Source organism: Ovis aries, chromosome X, assembly GCF_016772045.2.
Source record: "Ovis aries strain OAR_USU_Benz2616 breed Rambouillet chromosome X, ARS-UI_Ramb_v3.0, whole genome shotgun sequence".
NCBI lineage: Eukaryota > Metazoa > Chordata > Mammalia > Artiodactyla > Bovidae > Ovis > Ovis aries.
This window is the reverse complement of record NC_056080.1, coordinates 30,586,060-30,607,742: the sequence shown is the minus strand read 5'-3', so window position 1 is coordinate 30,607,742 and position 21,683 is coordinate 30,586,060. Positions and strand designations below refer to the sequence as shown.

The following is a 21,683-nucleotide window of genomic DNA, read 5'->3' as shown; positions in this document are numbered from 1 at the left end:
TATAGTGCTATGCAGGTGTTTGCTATTAGCATTGCTATCTTTACTATCAACTTGATAGTATAACTTCTTATCTGCCTATTAGAGTCAAACTAGACATAGAAGTAGCTTTCATTCTCTTGTATTTACTTCTCAGTGTATTTCCTCTCCTTTCCAAAGATGTTTTTCATGGATCTAATCTGAAAGTACAGTGTTTTGCGTATTAGAAGAACTCAACAGTTACTTCTGTAACTAACAAATAGGTGTATAATCAATAAGTAGACCCTAACCTAGTCTCTGTAAGGGGGTTTCCCTGGTGGCTCAGTGGTAAAGAATTTGCCTGCCAACGCAGGAGACTCAGGCTTGATCCCTGGATTGAGAAGATCTCCTGGAGAAGGAAATGGCAAACAACTTCAGTATTCTTAACTGGAGAATCCTCTGGACAGAGGAGTCTGGAGGGCTACAGTCCATGGGGTCACAAAAGAGTCAGACATGACTGAGCAACTAAAGAACATATAAGGACAGGATGGTTTTAGTCTTGTTGACGGTTATATCCTCCAGTATCTAACAGAGTATCTGTACTTGATAAATGTTCAGTAAAATTTTACACAGAATGAATTATGTCTTATACCCAAAAGAAGAGGAGATAAATTTCCTCCCCTCTTTTGTTAGTACACAGTGGCATGAGATTCAGCATAGTGACTACCACATAGTAGACAATAAATAATACGACTTTTTATGTTGCCTTTCAGCAAGGTCTAATAGCATTCATAACTTTACATAGTCCTTTTTCTAAATGTCTACTGTGCCATGTAATATATTAAGGGGAAAAGCTGTCTTCAAAATTACAACATAATCACAACTATATTAGAAAATAAATAATAAGCAACAGAAAGGTACATATCAAGAAAAGACTGAAAATTGAATACCTCAAAATGCAAACAGCTGTTGTGTTTTACTTTCTTTTTACCCTTGCAGGTTTTTTTTTTTTTTTTAAATAATGACAGTGTATTTCTTGTATGATAGGGGAAAAAACAGTAAAGGCAAAATTTTTTATTCTCTAGCTCTGAACCCAGTGACTTCTGGCAGTATTAAACTCTCCTATAACTCCAGAAGACGAATTTCCTTTTTACTCTTTATTCTGAATTGAAAAGCCGTGAGTTTCACTGAGTGATCTTCTTGTTCTCACGTTATGAGACACTGTAAAAAGAAAGAACTGATCACTTATTTCTTGTAGGCTTTATAATCTTAACTGCCTTAATCAAATCCCTGATTCACTCTTTTTCTCTTGTTTAAGTAACCTAAGTGTTGACAGTTTCTCCTTGCTACATTAAGGCTACAAAGCTTGTTTCCCTCTTGGGAGTTGCCAAACCTTCACCGCCTCCTCCCCCACTCACACACTTAATAAAAAGGGTGGGGTGGAGAAAACTTTAAGCACGTTTCATAATTGCTGGCATTTCACTTACTAGTGCTGCAATCTATGCTACCATTGTCCTCGGGGGATGGATGAATTTGACATACGAGTAGGCCAATCATTTAAAGCTCGGGTCAGCTTAAAGAAACCATCATGATAAAAGTCATAAAGAAACCCATAGGTAAAATGGAAGATGATTTTCAGCCTAAAGCCATTAGGTAAAATCTCAGGGCAAAATAATTTGAACCAGTTTCTTCAACAGTCACATGCTGTCTTGAGTGTTGGGAACTTGGAAGAAATACCGTCTAAAAACCGTTTATCAGTGATGCTGGTAATGTCTCCCTAAGTTCAAAGATAGCCTTTCAGTTGCCCTCAGAAAGCAGTCATGGTGTTCATCATTACTCTCTCTTCTCAAAACCTATTTCTATGGCCCTTTCGCCTTGAGCTCAAATTTATATTCTCCAATTTAGACCTTAGATTTATTTGCTTGAGAGAATCCACAGGAACAAAATTTTATATGGCCCTACCCATCCATTTATTGGAACGCAGGAGGAAGCTTAGGGAAAGTTCTCGGTTTTATCCTGTGGGAATTTCTGCACTGGAACTGGCTTATACTAGCTCAGGGGAGCCAGTTGTGTATTATAGGAATTGTGAGCTGATTGTTAAACACACCTTTGGGAGCTTGAAATTAACCGCCATAGTGAGAATATTGATCCACCACCCCCACCGCTACCACCCCCCCGCCCCGCCCCGCCAATTTAGCAAATACTGCAAACCAAGACTTTCTGTTTCTTTTTGGCATGACTGATTGACCAGAACACCACCAAGTGTATTAATGTTATTGAGACCACCCATGTCCCTAGAAGGTAAAGTTCAGGACCCCAATACCTATCTGCCTTAGAGAGGAGGCCCATTTGTTCTGGTTTGTGCAGGATGTTCTTGGTCTTAGCGTTTACATTCCTATGTCCCAGGAAAGCTCCTCAGTCCCAGGCATATGAGCATAGTTGCTCACCCTCGCCTTCAGTGACGTTCCATAGAAACAGAGCCCTACACAAGGGTTCCTGGACAAGCCAGCTGTTGAGAGAGCAGCTCTCAGGTGTGAAGGAGGAAAGCAGGATAAGCTGGGGAAGACTGGTCAGGGAGTCAGCCTAAGCATGGCAGGGGAGACTCGCTTCCACCTGATCCATCCCGGAACTCTGGAGCACGAATTGCTCCTCAGATGTGGCCCCATCTGGGGGCAAGAGAGCTTCTGCGCCCCTGTGTCAGTCCTCCATTGGCCATGGATTTGTGGGGAGTTGGAGAAGGCAATGGCACCACTCCAGTACTCTTGCCTGAAAAATCCCATGGATGGAGGAGCCTGGTGGGCTGCAGTCCATGGGGTCGCTGAGGGTCGGACACGACTGAGCGACTTCACTTTCACTTTTCACTTTCATGCATTGGAGAAGGAAATGGCAACCCACTCCAGTGTTCTTGCCTGGAGAATCCCAGGGACGGGGGCCCTAGTGGGCTGCCATCTATGGGGTCACACAGAGTCAGACACTACTGAAGCGACTTAGCAGCAGCAGTTGTGCGGAGTAGTGACCAGCAAGGCAGTTTCCAGCTCTCTGGAGCTGGGAGTGATGGAACCATAGCAGCCAGTGCTGTCAACAGCGGGGAATGGGTACACCAGCTGGGGAGAGGCAATCTGAGTGGGACACCAATAGCATGGACCTCTTTTAGATTTTAGAAGCTCCCAGAAACTGGCTTTCAGGCTCAATGGTGACATTCACCTTGATCGCTAAGTGCCTCTCCTTCATCACTTGCCTACCTGGAAATTGGTCCAGTGGCATGGCAGAGATGAGACAAGTACCTGTTTCTTTCCTATTTCATCTTCCTCCTCATGACAGATTCCTCTGGGCCTCACGAGGGCTTAGAGCAGGGAGACCAGCATCACAGCGCTGGATCAGTTTCATGACGCATGGGCACTATTTTAGTGGAAGGCTGGCTCTGAAAGGTATATTTTTACACTCCCCAGAAAATGAAGGTGTTTGTGCATTTGGCCTAGGGTAGCATTTTGTCATCTCTCCCAAAATACAAAGGTTTGCACAAACAGAAATGGTGGAATCACATCCCTGTGGGTAAAAATCATTACTTTCATTTTTTTTTTCCTTCCCATTTGGACATTTTCCATTTTCAGAACACAACCAGTTTGGAAGAGAAGATAATTTTTTGTGAGAGCTTTGAGGTAAGGACATAAGGTGTTTGGGGTTTTTTTTGTGTGTGTGTGTAGACTTACAGAAATGTTTCCTGGTTTAAAAGCCACTCTTTTGAATTTTTAAATACACTTGCAGATAGCAGCAGTAACAAGCATCTTGATTTCAGTCTAATGCAGGTGTGCTTCAGAATGTGCTGGAAGGCACAGGGACAGGCCTAGGTGATGAGGGGCATTTTAAGGATTCATGGAAACCTGAGGACAGATAGGGAAGAACATTCACTGTCAATTATGTGTTTGCCTCTCTCTGTATTTGCCTTTGCCACTGTGGACTTCAGACTCACAGCTGTCACAGCTTCTCTCTTCCCTCCTCCTCCTTACTCAGTTTCTCCTGCCTTGTGACTTCTGTTTTCTTCTTTAGCCCCTGAGTTTTTCTAACTGCCCCACCTCTCTCCCCTCTGCATTTATCTCTGTGTATTTTGGTCAAGCTCTCTAAGCAGCAGCCAATTGGTTCACTTATTTACTGTTTATTTACAATGAAGGTCATTTCAGAGGCCAAGGCCAGATCGAAACTAGACTTTCTTGACTTGGGCACTAGTGACATGTTAAACCAGACAATCGTTTGTTGTGGGGACTGTCGTGTGCCTTACAGGATTAGCAGCATCCCATACCAGTCACGCCCCTCTCCCTCAGTCATGACAACAAAAATGTCTCCAGGTACTGTCCGATGTCTCCCGGAGGGCAGAATTGCCCCTGGTTGAGGACGCCTCCTGTCCACCAACCTCTGGATGATGTGTGGCCCCCAAAACAAGGTCACAAGGACTGAGTGCAGTGACCTCTGCCTGAGGGAGCATGGGAGATGACTTTTCTACATTCCTAGGTCCCCTTCAATGAAGAGACAACCCTCCGCTGTCTGTCCCTTTGGGAGTCGCCTCAGCTACCTTGCCCGAGATCACACCCCTTCCACAGGCAGCTCCTGAGTAATGTAGGAGTACAGAGACGTGGCCAATTTGGCCCAACTCAGGAGAACTTGAACATGCTAGCTCGAGTTCCTGAGGGGTTGAGGGAGACTGTCACTGGGCCTGCATGTGAGTTTTCTGCCATGCCTGCTCCCTTCCATATGTGTTGATCACAAAGGCACCATGACTTTCCAAATACCCTCCTCTCTGAACTTGGTCTTGGAGTCTGCTTCCTGGGGAACCCAGTGTGTGATGGGGCAGTGTAACAGATAGACATCTAGATGCATCTGAGAAAAAAAGTCTTATCATAGGCTCATGCTGGTCACTGGGTAATTTGATTTACTCTTGCTTTCATAATGAGGTTGATGATTCTTCCCAGTGCATGTGATAATGATCACTATTTAAGGTGTCTGACCTCAATGAGCTCCATCAGTGGGGAAGGACTTTGGGGACAGCAGAAAATTACATCAGCCCCTTGCCTCACACCTAAAGCTCAGCAGGATACCTGCCAATGACGGGCAAGAGTTAGAAGGAAAGAGACTCAATAAAGTAGATCATAAAAGGAAACAGGTTGCAGTCTGAGCACCACAAGTGTAAAGGGCATGCATTGTGCTTTTTTTTTTCTTTTAATTTCATGCATCTAACTCCTGACAGATAGATGAAGGAGATGCCTTGATTGAATGAATAACAGCACACTCACAAGATTATTCCCACTCTAATATGATGGAAAAGAACTTAGTCTCATGCCTAGCCTAATGTCTTGAAAAAGTTACGAGCTTCCCTTTATTTTCAGCCAGTTAAGAACTGATTCATTCTCTCACTCAATAAATGTCCATTCAGTGACCACTATAGGTCAGACTCTTTCTAGGTACTAGGAAAGCAGTAGTGATTTGAAGACAAGTTCTGTCTCATGGAGCTTTTAATAGGAGAAGGCAATCATAACATAATAAGCTGGATAAAGAATAAAGCAGGCTAAACAGGCCAGAGGTTATGGGGACAGGAACACTTTAAATGGGGTAGTCAGGGTGGTGACATTTCATCAAGAAATGAGGAAGCACAGCAGGCAGATATGGGGGTCTGTGCAAAGGGTTCCAAGTAGAGGAAACAAGAAATATAAAGGCTCTGGGATGGGAGCATCCTTAGGGGGCTTGAGAAACAATGAAGAGGCTAGTGTGACTGAAGCTAAGGAAGCAAGATGATAAATAAGAGCAGGTGACTGAGCACCCAAGAGTCAGACCAAGTAGAGTCTGATCTCCTACAGTTCAAAGCAAGTGGAATCTGTTCTTAGTATGAAGGGCAGACCTGGGACGGTTCTAAGCTAAAAAGCAACAGGACCTGACTTCCTGTGCCTATAGCATCTGCTCATTCATTCATGTATTTATTAATAAACACTAGGCATTTGGAAGAGGAAGATTAGAAAGACAGAATCCTGGCCTTGGGACATTCAAATACTAAACCATTTGAGTTAGACCTAAACCAGTTGAATTAGACCTATATAAAGAGATTTTAAAAATCGTGATCTCTATCAGTTCAGTCGTTCAGTCGTGTCTGACTCTTTGCGACCCCATGAATCGCAGCACGCCAGGCCTCCCTGTCCATCACCAACTCCTGGAGTTCACTCAGACTCACGTCCATCGAGTCAGTGATGCCATCCAGCCATCTCATCCTCTGTCGTCCCCTTCTCCTCTTGCCCCCAATCCCTCCCAGCATCAGAGTCTTTTCCAATGAGTCAACTCTTCGCATGAGGTGGCCAAAGCATCATTCCTTCCAAAGAATTCCCAGGGTTGATCTCCTTCAGAATGGACTGGTTGGATCTCCTTGCAGTCCAAGGGACTCTCAAGAGTCTTCTCCAACACCACAGTTCAAAAGCATCAATTCTTCGGTGCTCAGCTTTCTTCACAGTCCAACTCTCACATCCATACATGACCACAGGAAAAACCATAGCCTTGACTAGACGGACCTTAGTCGGCAAAGTAATGTCTCTGCTTTTGAATATGCTATCTAGGTTGGTCATAACTTTCCTTCCAAGGAGTAAGCGTCTTTTAATTTCATGGCTACAGTCACCATCTGCAGTGATTTTGGAGCCCCAAAAAATAAAGTCTGACACTGTTTCCACTGTTTCCCGATCTGTTTCCCATGAAGTGATGGGACCAGATGCCATGATCTTCGTTTCCTGAATGTTGAGCTTTAGGCCAACTTTTTCACTCTCCTCTTTCACTTTCATCAAGAGGCTTTTTAGCTTCTCTTCACTTTCTGCCATAAGGGTGGTATCTGCATATCTGAGGTTGTTGAGATTTCTCCCAGCAATCTTGATTCCAGCTTGTGCTTCTTCCAGCCCAGAGTTTCTCATGATGTACTCTGCGTAGAAGTTAAATAAGCAGGGTGACAATATACAGCCCTGATGTACTCCTTTTCCTATTTGGAACCAGTCTGTTGTTCCATGTCCAATTCTAACTGTTGCTTCCTGGCCTGCATACAGATTTCTCAAGAGGCAGGTCAGGTCATCTTGTATTCCCATCTCTTTCAGAATTTTCCACAGTTTCTTGTGATCCACACAGTCAAAGGCTTTGGCATAGCCGATAAAGCAGAAATAGATGTTTTTTCTGGGATTCTCTTGCTTTTTCGATGATCCAGTGAATCATCAAGATTCAAGCAAAAAATTCAAGATATTTCAAATCTTGAAAGATGATCTTCTATAGTTGTGGGAAATAGCGGGTGTCGTGGGAGTAGAGTGGAAGGAGGAATTAATTCTCCAGTGAGGAAAATGAGATGTTCCATATCAACTAGTATTAATGTGTATGACCCCTGAGGCTATGTGCAAAGCCAAGGCAGAGAATATTTCATCTGATAGGGATCTAGCAGAGTATGCTTCTGATTACCTGACCCTTGATTTCACTTAGCGAGAGTCATAAGATGTATTCAGTGATGCAAATTAGGTTCTCCCTTCTCCTTAGCCATTCTGATATGATGAATATCCCCCTTTCCAATTTCACACGTAGTCTCCTTATACCCCTTTTGTCAAGAAAGGGATTTCTTATGTATGTATAATGAATATAAATATAGGTTTTAGGAAGCGCTAATGTTTTAATGAGCTAGAAGCAGGCAGACAAGAGAGAGAATAATTGAAGGATTAGTCAACATGGGGGCAATTTGACTTGAAAGCGAAAATCTGAGCAGGAAATGTCTGGGAAAAAATGAGAAGAGGAATGGAGTGGAAGGAGCTCATTTATGATGTGAGCTAAACCTAGTAGAATTCTGTCTCAGAAGGTAAAAAGTGAAAGTTTGTATGGGGAACTTGACCTAGGCCAGCTATCAAGGGAAAGCGACTAATTCAAAAGACTTGGTCCAGGCAGTATGGAGCAGCTGCATCTCTTAGAGGTGTCAGGAGAAGAAGGGAAAGTTTTGAAACCAAAGCCTAAGTTATTCCTGGAGCCCAAAATAGAAGCTCACTAGAAACCTTGCTGTCTTAGGGCAAAATTAAGGATGACAAAACCGATGTCTTAGGACAAGTCAGGCAATTCCTCTAACATGAACCACCCACACCAATTGAAATAGAACAAAAAAAGATAGTAAGTTTAGTGATGTGAAATTTAATTTAAAAATCAGAACTGAAGATAGACATGAAAATGAAATGTTTTATTTCTTCCTAAAAATACTTGGCTATTAATATTTGTTTTGAGTTCCTAAACAATATTAATAGAGAATGATAAAACACAGTTGACTTTTGTAGTTGATACCAGCCTCAGAATGCCAGAAGGGAGATTTGTCTTCCTTCAACTTACACTACTCTGAGAATGGCCTATAATTTTTTGAAGAGTCAGAAACTGGCTGGAAAAGGAGAAAGCAGGATTATTTAGTGGAGTTGTTTGCTAGGCCCATGATTTGGAGGTTAACAGTCAGGGTAACTGTAGCACCATAGAGTCTCTCATTTGCCTGGTTTCCCTGGGATTGCTCATACTGGCAGTGAGTCAGTTAATGGAATAAATATCTTGATAGCTCACTACATAAACTGATGATAATAGCATAGGGATAGGAAAAAAAAATTGAGCACTCTCTACTGTTAACACTGGCTGAGCAAAGCATCTTGCGTGGATTAACCTGTTTAACCCTTCCAACAACCTTAGAAAATAAAGATTATTTTTTGAATATATATCTCTTTCTTTCTTTGTCTGTGTCGGGTCTTATTTGCAGAACGTGGCATCTTCGTTGCAGCAGGCGGGCTTCTCTAGTTCTGGTGCAGGCTTCTCCCTAGTTGTGGCCACAGGCTCAGTAGTTGCAGTGCATAGGCTTCATTGCCCCGTGTCTTGAGGAATCTTAGTTCCCCGACCAGGGATCAAACCCACATCCCCTGCATTGGAAGGCACAGTCTTAACCACTGGACCACCAGGGAAGTTCCCAAAATAAGGATTGTCTCCATTTCACAGAAGAGAATTGAGATGAGAGAAGTTTAATAACATAGTTTAAGTAACCACTATAGAGTTTCAGCTTCAGAGAAGGGGTTCCAGAGGCTAGTGAGGGCAACCCCCAAGTCTCAACTGCAGAGGCTAAAGGGGATAATCCCCATTAATGTTTTGGATGATAGTAGAGGAAGTGGCTAGTAAGAAATGGGAGTGATTTGGCTTATGAATATTTTTCTATTCTTTAATCTCTTTAATGTTCTTCTCACCCTCACCGTCTCACCCTTGTCGTCTCGCTGTCTTGCCCTATAGGTTGGCTGCTAGATCAGTTCTGACTGTCCCTAAATGTGTTAGGGTTTGAGGTCTGGGCTGAAGGACCAGAGGCCATCTGGTCATGTGCTCATGGTAACTCATCAGAGCATAAGAAGACAATCTTCTGTTCATACCATGTCTGCTGAAGCTCCATTGGCCAAAGCGACTCATATGATCAAGGTCAAGGAGCTGGGAAACACACTCTGCTGATGCTGTGGCTGTGACTCCAGTATAGATATTTAATTCTTTTATAGTGGAGTAAAGAACCGAGGCCACAATTGAATTTCTCCCTCCCTCTTATCACTTTTATTGCTATCATATTCTTAGCTGTTTCTCACTCTTATCTTGCTTTCTAAATGGATATACATCTCATTTATAATCATTTGGTTTTTAATATCTGAGTTGCTCCCCACTGGCTCAGGTTTCAAATTTTACTTTCCTTGAAATTTCTCTGATGCCTATTGCAATACCATTCACACAGAGAGTATTCAGCAAATGGTGTTGACTGCCTGCTGTCTTTTAAAAGCACATCTGGAGAGATACTGAAGGCACCTGGAATTATTACACTGACTTCTTAGTAACCTGGCTAACCCAGATGGCCTAAAGACCTCAGCTGCCTTTACCCAGAGGAAAGTACTGTGTTAATGTTGCTACTGTTCAGTCGCTAAGTCATGTCTGTTTCGTTGCAACCCCATCAACTGCAGCCTGCCAGGCTCCTCCATCCTCCAGTATCTCCCGGAGTTTGCTCCAATTCATGTTTATTGAGTCAGTGATGCTATCTAACTATCTTATCCTCTGCTACCCCTTCTTTTGCCTTCCATCTTCCCCAGCATCAGAGTCTTTTCCAATGAGTTGGCTCTTCACATCAGGTGGCCAAAGTATTGGAGCTTCAGCTTCAGCCTCATCCTCCCAGTGAATATTCAGGGTTAGTTTCCTTTAGTACTGATCGATTTGACCTCCTTGCAGTCTAAGGGACTCTTAAGGGTCTTCAGCACCACAATTCGAGAGCATCGATTCTTTGGTGCTCAGCTTTCTTTGTGGTCCAACTCTCACATCCGTACATGACTACTGGAAAAACTATAGCTGTGGTAATAGAGTCCACCAGTTCTGTTTGAAATTATCAGAAAGTCCATGAGTCAGTCATGGCTCAACTTACATAGGCACTTGTCCTCCTATATCAGCCTTATGAGGCTTGATTTCTTTCTTACCGTCTTAATCATCACAATGAGATTCCTGGAGCTTGGTATAAGTCAGTTTGAAGGAGCTTTTCTTTCGAGTCATGTTACCAAATATTGGTCTTTGTGGGGTTGTACAGCCAGCAGCACTGGATATTAGATCTAGTGTTTATCTCCACAACTCAGTCACCTTGCCAGAGCCTTTAGTATGAACTCTCGTCTTCCCAGATCAAATGTAAACCTGAGCTTCTAAATGACTTGGCAATCTACTGACAAATCCCACAGTCTGGCATTCTGTTCACCATGTGCGATGGTCTCAGAGCTCAGTGTTATCTGCCTGACAGCTCATATAATATTTACAGGTTGTTATTCGTGAGGAATTTTAGTTAGCCATAAAGATTTTCACAGCCATGCCAGACATTAGAGGTCTCATTCATCACTCTCATGACCTTCCCCTCTGGAATGTAGCCCATCTGTCTCAGCTGTTGAAATCTTTATGGAAAATCTGCCTATCTTTGAAAGTTTAGTAAGTGATCTTAAAGTTTTCATTGAATCTTTACTTTTGATATATGGTATAGATATATAAAATACTATTCTTATTTTAATTTAATCTCTTGGAAAGTGTTACATTTAACTTGACCTTTCATTTAAATGACAGAAAACTTACTCTGGTTACAGGAGCTCTATGGATCACATCAAAAGAAAATAGAAATCATACAGAAAGCAATTGTGGTGGGGGAAAATGATCTATACATACACATACATTTGCTGTTAATAACTACATGAAAACTGAAACCCTGTATTATAATCTTAATTATGACCTTAGGAAGTGAAAAAAAGTAGAAATAAGTTTTTCATGTAATTAATTATTATAAGAGCTTCCCTTGTGACTCAGCTGGTAAAGAATCTACCTGCAATTGGACCTGGGTCCAATCCCTGGGTTGGGAACATCCTCTAGAGAAGGGAATGACTACCTACTCCAGTATTCTGGCCAGGAGAATTATTATAAAGGAGACCAGAAACAAATTCCATAAATAAATGAATCAAATAGGCTGGTTTATAGGGCAGAAGAGAGGGGTGACTAACCCTCAGATGATCCCCATTCACATTATTCTCCTGTCATGCACCATTTCTCAAACACGTAGTTAGGACCTAATACTGCTACTTCCCCTCTGTCTACCTGCTCCATCAACTTGTCTGATCTGGTTCAATCTTCAGCACTCCTGTAAAACTGCCCTGTCGAGATCAACAGTGATCTTGTTAGCCATGCATATTTCTCTTTTATACCCTTAGTCCATTGGAATCCACTGTAGCTCATACTTCACCATCTGGCCATCCTTGCGTTTCATCCTACTTCACTCTAGTTTCTACATTATCTTTTTTGGCAGCTTTTCTATCGCCACTACCATTTTGGTGCATTCCACAGGGTACAATTCCTTTGACAGCATTCTTTCCTTAAAAGAGTCCAGCCATGAGTCTTTCCTGGGGGTCCAGTGGTTAAGACTCTGAACTCCCATTGCAGGGGCCCTGGATTCCATCCCTGGTCAGGGAACTAGATCCCACATGCCACAACTAAGACCTAGTATAGCCAAATAAATATAAGTAAATATTTTTTTAAAGAGTTCAGCCATTTTTATAGCTTCAGCTACTATATAGTACCTACAGTCTTGATCTTTCACTTGAGTTTCAGTGAAAAGACCCATCTTCCAAGTATTTTCATCTAAACACATAATTTATCTGAAATTCACCTTCCAGTTTGTTTTTCCTATCAGTGAAACTCCTAATTGCCTACTGAATACATCTTAGAAGTATAGAGTCATCTATGATTTCTTGCTTTCACTGGACACAAAAGTCACTTACAAACTACCTCTCAAACTCCACTCTCCTGCCTCTAATCTATATAACCTTTTGTGTATATAGTACCTCAAGAACAATCTTATCTTTTCATCATCCAGATCCTCTGATTATAAAACAGTCTATGACCTGCTATTTCCCATTGTATCGTATATGAACTAATCTGTTCAACACTCACACTGATGAATAGTGGACAAATGGTCTACCTAAAGAATGAAGATTCTGTTGGGAAGATGGCGTTGGTCTAGGCAGACAAAGATGAAGAAAAAAGTTACCACAAGCCTAGGCAGTTAGATAATGTCCAAAGACTTTTCTCTCTGGCCCACTTTATACTATATGAGGCACATTCATAGTAGTTAAAACTGGATCTGAAGGTGAAAGACAAATGCTGCCCAGTTGAGACAAAGAGATTGATTCCAGGACTACTACTATTCAGACAGCATCCCATAACTATGTGATAGCAACATGATTTGTATGGTGATTAACATTTTGCAAAACAATTTCATATTGATTTTCTCATTTTATCCTGATAACATTTCACTAAAGGAGGTATCATTATTCCCATTTTGCATACAAGAAAAATAAGGCTCAGGGAGAAAACAAAACTTGCTTAAGATCATGCAGTGATGGTGGTGTCAGGACTCAAATCCAGCCCTTCTGAATCTGTGTTCTGGATACCCTTAGTGATCCAGATACCCCTCTAGACTCTGAGCTGGGGTTTGAGGTAGAATGCCAGTGTGCTGAATGCCTTTCTGATCTCAAAAAGTTTATTATCTATCACGGAAAGAGGAGATGGGAAAGGCATGTTCTCAAATAGCCCATTGAATTACACAATATATCTAACATGCCTTGAGAATTGTACCAATGGAATGCCATTGACCTGTTGTGGACCGTAGATTTTCTCTTCCCACCTTGACCAGTAAAGAAAGACTCCTGTTGGCAAGAACATAATTTATCTAAAGTGCCTTTAAAATGTTCATATCCTAGAATCAAGTAAATATACTTCTAGGAATTTTACTTAAGAAAATTAACAAAGATGTGTGCAAAGATTTATCTACATAGATGTTCATTGCAGCCTTACTTATACCAGTGAAAAACTAGAAACAACCTAAATTGTCCCAAAGAGGGAACTTCTAAAATGCAGTTTAGTACTTCTACTAATGGAATACTGTTCAGTCATTTAAAATGATGTGAGCAACCACAGATGGTTTGGGCAGGTGAAAGTGGCTAGTTAGAAGCAGGTTTGGCTGCATGTAACAGAAAACTCAAATAACAGTGACTTGCACAAAGTAGGAGTCTCTAAGTTTCTCACACAGAAATTCAGAGATAAACTGAAATGATAGCTACATATTGGTCAAGAACTAGATTTCTCTATGATACAAATGAATGTGTTTACAAAACAAAAATAGATTCACAGACTTAGAGAACAATCTTACGGTTGCCAGGAGTAAGTATGGGAGGAGGGGATAGTTAGGAAGTTTGGGATGGACATATATGCACTGCTATATTTAAAATGGATAACCAACAAGAGGCTGCTATATGATACAGGGAACTCTGCTCCATATTATCTGGCCTGAATGGGAGGGGAGTTTGGGGGGGGGGGAATGGTTACATGTATATGTATGGCTGAGTCCCTTTGCTGTCTGTCTGAAACTATCACAATATTGTTAATTGGCGATACTCCAATATAAAATAAAAAGTTTAAAATTTTGAATTAAAAAGTCAAAGGATAAAAGACTTTAAGAAAATAAAGTTGAAAAAACAGATTTCTCATATACTTTTAAATTTTTATTTGTTTTTTATTGGAGTATAATTGCTTTCTAATGTGTTAGTTTCTGCTATACAACACAGTGAGTCAGCTATATATATATATATATAGCCTCATCCTCTTGAACCTCCCTTTTTCTCAGCCATTCTTAGTGCATAATTCTTATAGCCTAAGTTGTGAGGGTCCTGCCCATATCCCCTCTGGCATTCACCATAGCCAGGCTTACCAAAACTAGGCTTCCAACTACACATACCTGTGACTCTGCCTTTAAGGGCATCTCTGGCCATCAGCACCTGCTCATCAGCACAAGGGGCATACCGGAAGTGCTGGGCAGTTAAAGACTTCCCCACACTCCAGAAATAGCCCTCAAGCAATAAATACTTATTTATTTATTAAATTCACCATTCCCTTCCCCTTTGGGTGTGCAGGGGATAACTCTTAAGTGTGTCCTACACTGAAGCCCCAGCTGCACTGAGCCCCAGCTGCCCAGAGCAGTAAAGCATCCTTGATCGGCTTTCTTCCCTTTCCTGACTCACTTTCGGCTCTTCTCCCAGTGCTTCCCTCCATCAGGACTCTAACTCCTCGCACTCAGACCCTTGTGCCTGTCCGTTTCTGGGGAGCTGCAACCAAGACGGCTTCTGTTCTCCTGGTTACTATAGCTCCGAACATCATCACATCCAAGGCAGGAAGAAGGCAGGTGGGAAAAGGGCAAAGCTGCCTTTCAGTTCAGTCAGTCTTTGAAAGAACTTTCCCAGGAGCCTCACCTGAATACCCTCAGCTAACATTCTCAGGACCTTGGGAACATTGCTGCACCCAACAGTTAAAAATGCTGTTACCAAAGAGACTTGGTGGCAATCCAGGATACGCTTGTTACTAGCTGTGTGACCCTTTACTAGCTGAGTTAGTTTACTGACTGTTTCTGAGCATGGGTTGCTTTATGTGTAACAATGGAATAGCGTAACCATGGTGGGCATTTGGAAGGATTACATTAAGAAACCTACAACACGTGGTACAGAGTACACATGTGATAGCTGTGTTTTCTCCATTTCCTGAATCATCTGACTTTAACTTTGAGTAATAAACCAAAATTACCATCTAATACTTACTGATTTATGACCTTAGACATGTCTTACCATGTGATCTTAACTGTTTGATCATCTGCAAAATAAAAATAATAATACCCACCTTACAAGTCACTCTGACTATATCAAATGAGCTATTTGAAGTCAAATTTCAGGCACAGAGAGGGGTTTTCCTTTCTCCCCCAACCCCTCCCATCACTTCTTCTAGATCAAGAATTTTCAACAAAGTGATATTGTTGCCCAAGAGGGCAAAAATTGGTTTTGGGGAGATGTAAAACTCATTCTCTTTATATGTGAAGCACAGATACGTACAATGCAGAAACTGATACAGATATAGTATATCTGTGGCATAGGGTGATTAGGAGCAAAAAGTAGACTGAAAAAATAGACTTCAGTACATGGAAGTTCAGTAAAGAGAAATAAAGATGTTTTCTGTGTTGATCTTCTTAGAAAGAAAAGACACCTGGAATAGGGGACAGAGAGTGGGGAAAGGTTGAGAAATGTTGCTCTAGAGTCAATCTTGATAGACTAAGTCCATAAAAGCCATCCTTGGAATCCGCATGCTTCTGAGCTGGCCTATCTTCCCCACTGCCTTTTTCATAACCCCCACAGGTGAGGTTTCTCTTTTGTCCCCAGTGAATTGGTGGGTTTTATTTATTTTTATAACCTGTCCCCACTTTCTTTTGACCCAAGTTTTGTCGTTAAACTTCAAAACCACCAAATATAAGAAAGGTAGAAAGATTACTGACGTAGGAGGGTCTGAATTCCAGAGAGTGCATTTTGGCACAGGTTAAATAACACTAGCTTTCTTTCTAATTTTCTGGTTAGGCCCCTGTGTTGATTAAAATAGGGCTTAACACGAGGGTGCCTCCCCTTGGCCCATTCTGTTCATCATGCATTAGAAAATGGTAGAAATGAGAACTTCCCTGAAACAGTGGGGCCTATGCTGGTGATTTTCAAAAACACCTTGGGCACAACATTGAATCCTGTCACCTCGAGGGAGGAAAGACATTTGAAGGTAGAACCGTTGCCCTTTCTTGCTGTTGATATCATACTGCTTCTGTAACCAAGGGGAAATGCAGAGGTTGGTTTTGGAATAAATAAACTCATGTGTAGTTTGCTATTTAAATTCAGTAGACAATACCACACTGTGCTGCTGCCATATGATAATGGATGGTTTTTACCCTTGAGAATCTGAATCACAAAGCTGCATTAGAATTACATGTAGCAGTTATAGAAACATCTGTATAAGAAAATACCAAAGGACAGCAGAGTGTCATAAAAACTATTTGCCAGTAAATCTGCATGTGATGGGCTAGTAAAAATGGACACGTCAGGCATAAGAGATGTGTCTGCCTATCGTGTAGGCTAGCTTTGTGAGGGATGACAAGCTTCCACTGGTACCTTGAGATAAGAAACAGCTGTTGTTGGCATTGGCATTCCTTCGAGAAGTGAAATGATAATTCTGAAACACACTTACAAGAGTTACCAGATATTTGACCAACTTTGGAATATATGCAAGACCAGAATCCAACAGCCCCGAGCTTTTGCTCAACATCCTTTTGGCAATCTCCTGAGGAGGAGTAATGATTCCAATCACATAGAACCATTGTCCGATTGTGTGTTATTTCTAAAGCAAGTAGTTGCCGTGTGTGTGTATGTGGTAGGGATAGAGGGCAGGGGCAAGATGGAGGAAGGCTGTTATTTTTCTTTTTTATTGCATCAGGGACATTTTTTGGTATAAAATTTCCGACTTTCAAACAATGACTGCAAAGCAGTTGCTTAGGTGCATTTATGAATTGTGAGTCAAAGAGGGAAAAACATCTTTCAGCACAAAAGCTTCGCTGAATCTCACCATCGGATCTGTTTAATAGCTACACAGAAAGGCAACAAGCTTTTATTTTAGAAGGTAAAAAAATTCACCATTTTCATATATAATTTCTATACTCTCTGTAAAAATTAATAAAAAACTCTAATTATAAGAGCTTAAAATTTCATATTGATTTGGAACTTACCTTTTTGTAGAATTTTTTTTATTATTATTATATCCATTCAGCTTTTTAGTTCAAGCATATTCTTAACTACTACTCTGGCATTTTCTGGGGAATTTTCTTTTCCTTTTAATGTTTAACTGTACAAAGTCCACTATAGATGCCTGGTGTGGGTCTGTCCATTCGCTCAGCAGTCATTCCACTTTTCCTCTGTTTCCTGCTAGATTTTCTGCTTCAAGGTTGTTCCATTCAGGCAGAGCACCCCTACCCAGCCAGCACCCCACCCAGCAGCCAGTAGAACAGACTCTTCTGCTATCAGGATATTCTCGGCAGCCTCCAGATCAGACTTTCTGAATGAGATGGTTGGATGGCATCACCAACTCAATGGACATGAGTTTGAGCAAGCTCCAGGAGATGGTGAAGGACAGGGAAGCCTGGCGTGCTACAGTCCATGGGGTCGCAAAGAGTTGGACACGACTGAGTGACTGAACAGCAACAGAATAATAGGGAACTGGAGAAGGATGATCAGACAAATGGTGGAGCTCAGCCCATAGCAATCTTGATGAAAAGAAGAACCATTCCTTCTCCGCTTAGCCATCCATAGCCTTGGCAATACAGTCAATGCAAACTGGACCAAGTGCTCCCTGGAGTTCTCTTCTACCTTATGATTTTATGCTATGGTTTTAAGAAGTAGGCACCCTGAGCAACCAGGAGCCATGGTTTCTGGCTCTCCACCATGTTTCATGCTAGAGAAGGCTTGGGTTTTTAAGTTCCCATAAGAGCAGACTGCCCAGTCAGCTCAGGGAGTTTAGCCTAAGTCCTCAGATTGGGTCTTATTACTCTTTGTACTAATCTGATCAAGAAAATTGTGTCCTAGAGAAGAATAATGGACAAGGGGAGAGTTGGGAAGACAATGACAAAGGTGAAGGAGAGAAGAATAGAAAAAGAAAGGGAGAGTTTGGAGGCAGGGACTACTTCCAAACAACAGATAAATGTCTTTTTCCTCCATATTAAAAATCTGTCCACCAAAATGAAAAGGCATAATTAGCAGCTAAATACAGATTCATGTCTTATATCTGTTAAATGACATATCGCCAAGGTACAAAGCAGCATGTCTGGTTGAAGGTTGGGTGGTTTGAGCCCCATATTGCTCTATATAAAACAAAGAGTCTATCGTTTCATTACCCTTAAATTGTCTGGCAGTGGGCAAAGTTTTATTAGAAGCTGTTCTTTCATATTATGCAGTGTGGTCAAGGATATATTAGCTTTGACGTTTTCTTACATCTCAATACACTGTGGGCTGAATTTACTGTGAGACTAGTTTAGAAGGAGATTTTCATAGGAGGAAGTAATGGTCAACATCAGCTGTGCTTCAACTTATAAGCAGGATGAAAATTCAGGGGAAAAATGGACATACACATAAAATTACTGGTTGTTAATAAGAATGCTTCTTATATTTATATGCTTGATGCAATTCTATGTCTCAAAACTGGAGTTTCTTAAAACTCTGTTCAGGAGGAAGATTTTATTACTAAGGAAATGGTATAACGTCTCCTAACATGATAATTTTCTCTTAAAGAAGCCAAAAAACCCCATCATATTAAACTGCACATAAAAGGTTGTTCAACTTTGGAAAAGAAAAAAAAAAAACACAGCACTACAAGTTAAGCATTTAAAACACAGTTTAAAAGTGATTTATTTGCGTGATATACGATCAAGTTGTTATGAAACGAATTCCCAGTATGTGAAATTTAATTTCACCTGTAGGATCCATCACTCATCACCAAAGTTTTATTACACTCTAGTATCAGGTGCCATTCTCTCACTTGGGGTTATCTTTTCTAATCAGGTCATGCTTGGTCACCCGACATTTTTGAGGCACCAATTAAAACATGTCATCAGTAAATGAAATTGAATTCTGTTCAAACCAAATAAAGAGGAAAACTATCATATCAGAGTGATAAGTACTTTAGTGTCAATAACTTAGAATATAAATATATCATAGAGGGATGTTTCAGCTGCTAAACTAATAAAACCCAGTCAATCGAATAGTAAAAGATACTGCAAAACAGCAACAGGAAGTGTTATAAGAACAGCACCCAATGGAGACACATAAGGGAAAACCTGTACACATTCAGTTTCTTATCTGCTCTATAGGTATAGCAGTGGAACGTTTTTGTGGTTTTTTTTTTCCTTTGCATTTATCTTTGTGCCTGAATGAGTTCAATTTCACTTATATCAAGACAGAAACTTCAGAACAGCATGTTAGTCCGTCCTGTCTTCATGGGCAACTGAACAAACAGACCAATATCAGTGTAAAATTGTAATTCTGGAGATTAATGCTGTCTCTTTTATTTGCCATGAACTTGACCTCTTTGCCTTTCTTTCCCCCCTTTTTTTAGCTTCTGTCCAGGGTCCCTGGGAGAGAGCCATCTCACCAAACAAAGTGCCCTACTACATCAAGTAAGTTGAAAACATCAAGTTCTTAAAGAGGCATGTATTTTGGCTAATATGTATATTCACAGATGAATTTATTTTAAAAACTCGTTGTTAGCCTGGCCTACAATACCTAGTTCTTTCTTCCCCATAGAAGCTTGGATAAGTAACTCATGCTACAGCGACCACTGAAAACTTGCTGCTGCCACAGGGAGGTACCTTTCGGAAAAGTCCAGTTAATGCAGCATACACGTTATGGTTTGTGATTGGAGGTGGTGTGGATTTTGCGCAATAGAGTAGAAACTGCCTATAATATTGTGGAGAGTGGCAGTGAATACTTACAAGAACAATTTTATTTATCCAGGGATTTTTCCCACATTTCTTCTTTAGACAAAGATGGAAGGTGTCTGCAGCTATCTGTCCACAGACTGTTTTAGGTGAATAAATACTTGATGTACCCAAAGGGAGGCGGTAATAGTTCTGGATTTGTGGAGCGGAGGTGTTCATTCTCAACACATAGCACTCGGCATTTTTCACATAACAACAACAAAAGTGATATTGTTTTCAGGGGCCATTTATGTCAGTCAAAGGCATACAGGTTCTTAAAAGCACCTTCTCCAAGATGCTGTATGAAATACAAATTATGATACATTGGGTTGCCATGAAAGAGAGAGGAGAGAGAGTATTGAGTTATTATGGTACCTTAAGAGTTACTCATCAGTTGTGTAATTGAGTCCAGCTTAAATTTAAGTTTCAGTTGGCTACCTCAACAACAATTTAAATAAATCAGATTCACGAAATAGTCTGCCATACCAACTTAAGTCTTTGAACTTGCTTCCACTATCAGTCTGACTAAAAATATGAAACGTTTTTCCATCTTTTCAGCCTGCCATCTTTTATTGAGTCTGTTTTTATTCTCTACTGCCCATCAATCCTTCATAATTCAGTTCTCAAGCAATAAGGGCAGTCCTAGATTTTCATTACTACAGTTCTCAAGAAATTGGATTTCATGCCTCAATTTTGTTAACTCAGAAGAATGGGATTGAGGGGATGTTTTTGGCTCCTCAAGGAGAGCTATATCCTTTAGGAAAGGTGGTCTTACTAAATTTTTCCAGATAGGGTTTCTCTCACTTTAAAAATTCTACCTCAATGTGTTTTGATCCTACTTAAAAATTTCCAATTTCAAATTTGATTTTATTATTTTTGTTGTGTATAATTATTTAGTCACTCTAAAGTACATGGTTTAATACCTATTTAAAATCAACCATTCTCTTAAATAATGTACTGATTTTTAGACATGAACTGTATTGCTTTACTTGCGCTATATATTTTGTGGAGCCATTTTATCCAAATTCCTCCCGGTCGTCTCCTACAGCAGTGTCTTCATCATCACAGATTTCCATTTCTGACTAAGACCTGCTCCTTTTTCAATCCATTTCTAAAATTCTCACTGTATCCAATTCCCGTATGAGCTAAAATAAAAACTCCTTTTGTAGCCCAGATGTTAGGATCACCTGAGAGTCTGAGACATCTTTAAGCCATCATTCTCCAAATTGTTACCTGTTTGGGGTTCATTAAGTGTCTCGTGGGATTTCTAGAGTACCCCCCTCTCATGCCACTGTCCTTTCCCTAAATATGTATCTTCTCCCTGATGTTACATCTCCTTTGAAAGATCCCAGCACAGTGCTGTGAAGCAGTGGAAATGAATTCGGTCCAAAAAAATGGAAAGTAAACGAATTCCAGAAAAGCTATAATTCCTCTCTGTATCTTAGACTCTTACTGCTCCTCGATAGGATCAGAGGACAGCCACTCTCCATTTTCCTTCCTGTTTGTCACCAACTTGAAGATTATGGTGGTGATTTTGGGAGGAGCACAGATCTGGGAATAAGAAAACTTGACTTCTGGTCCTGACTCTGTGATTAGTTGATTGTATGGCCTAGGGCAAGTCACTTCACCTGCACACAGCTTGGTTTCTCATTTCTCAAATGAAGAGTTGGACTAGATAACATCTAAGCTCCTTTTTAACTCTAGGAATCAAAAGTGTGTGACTGGTTCCATGGTCTTGTCCAAATTCAAAATCTTTAAGATCTCAGCCTTCTTTTTCAAGAAGTTTAATCTTTATTTTTTT

General features: G+C 40.8%; 1 protein-coding gene across 16 annotated transcripts in view; it reads left to right on the top strand.

Moving 5' to 3' along the window:
• The window catches only part of DMD (dystrophin), a 2,668,835-nt gene that overhangs the window by 2,424,141 nt on the left and 223,011 nt on the right, over positions 1–21,683 (top strand). For all 16 annotated transcript variants that reach the window (XM_060407875.1, XM_060407877.1, XM_060407874.1 and 13 more), the window contains one exon: positions 19,522–19,582. In XM_060407875.1, the coding sequence (XP_060263858.1) occupies positions 19,522–19,582 (61 nt within the window). The remainder of the gene's footprint in view (positions 1–19,521; positions 19,583–21,683) is intronic.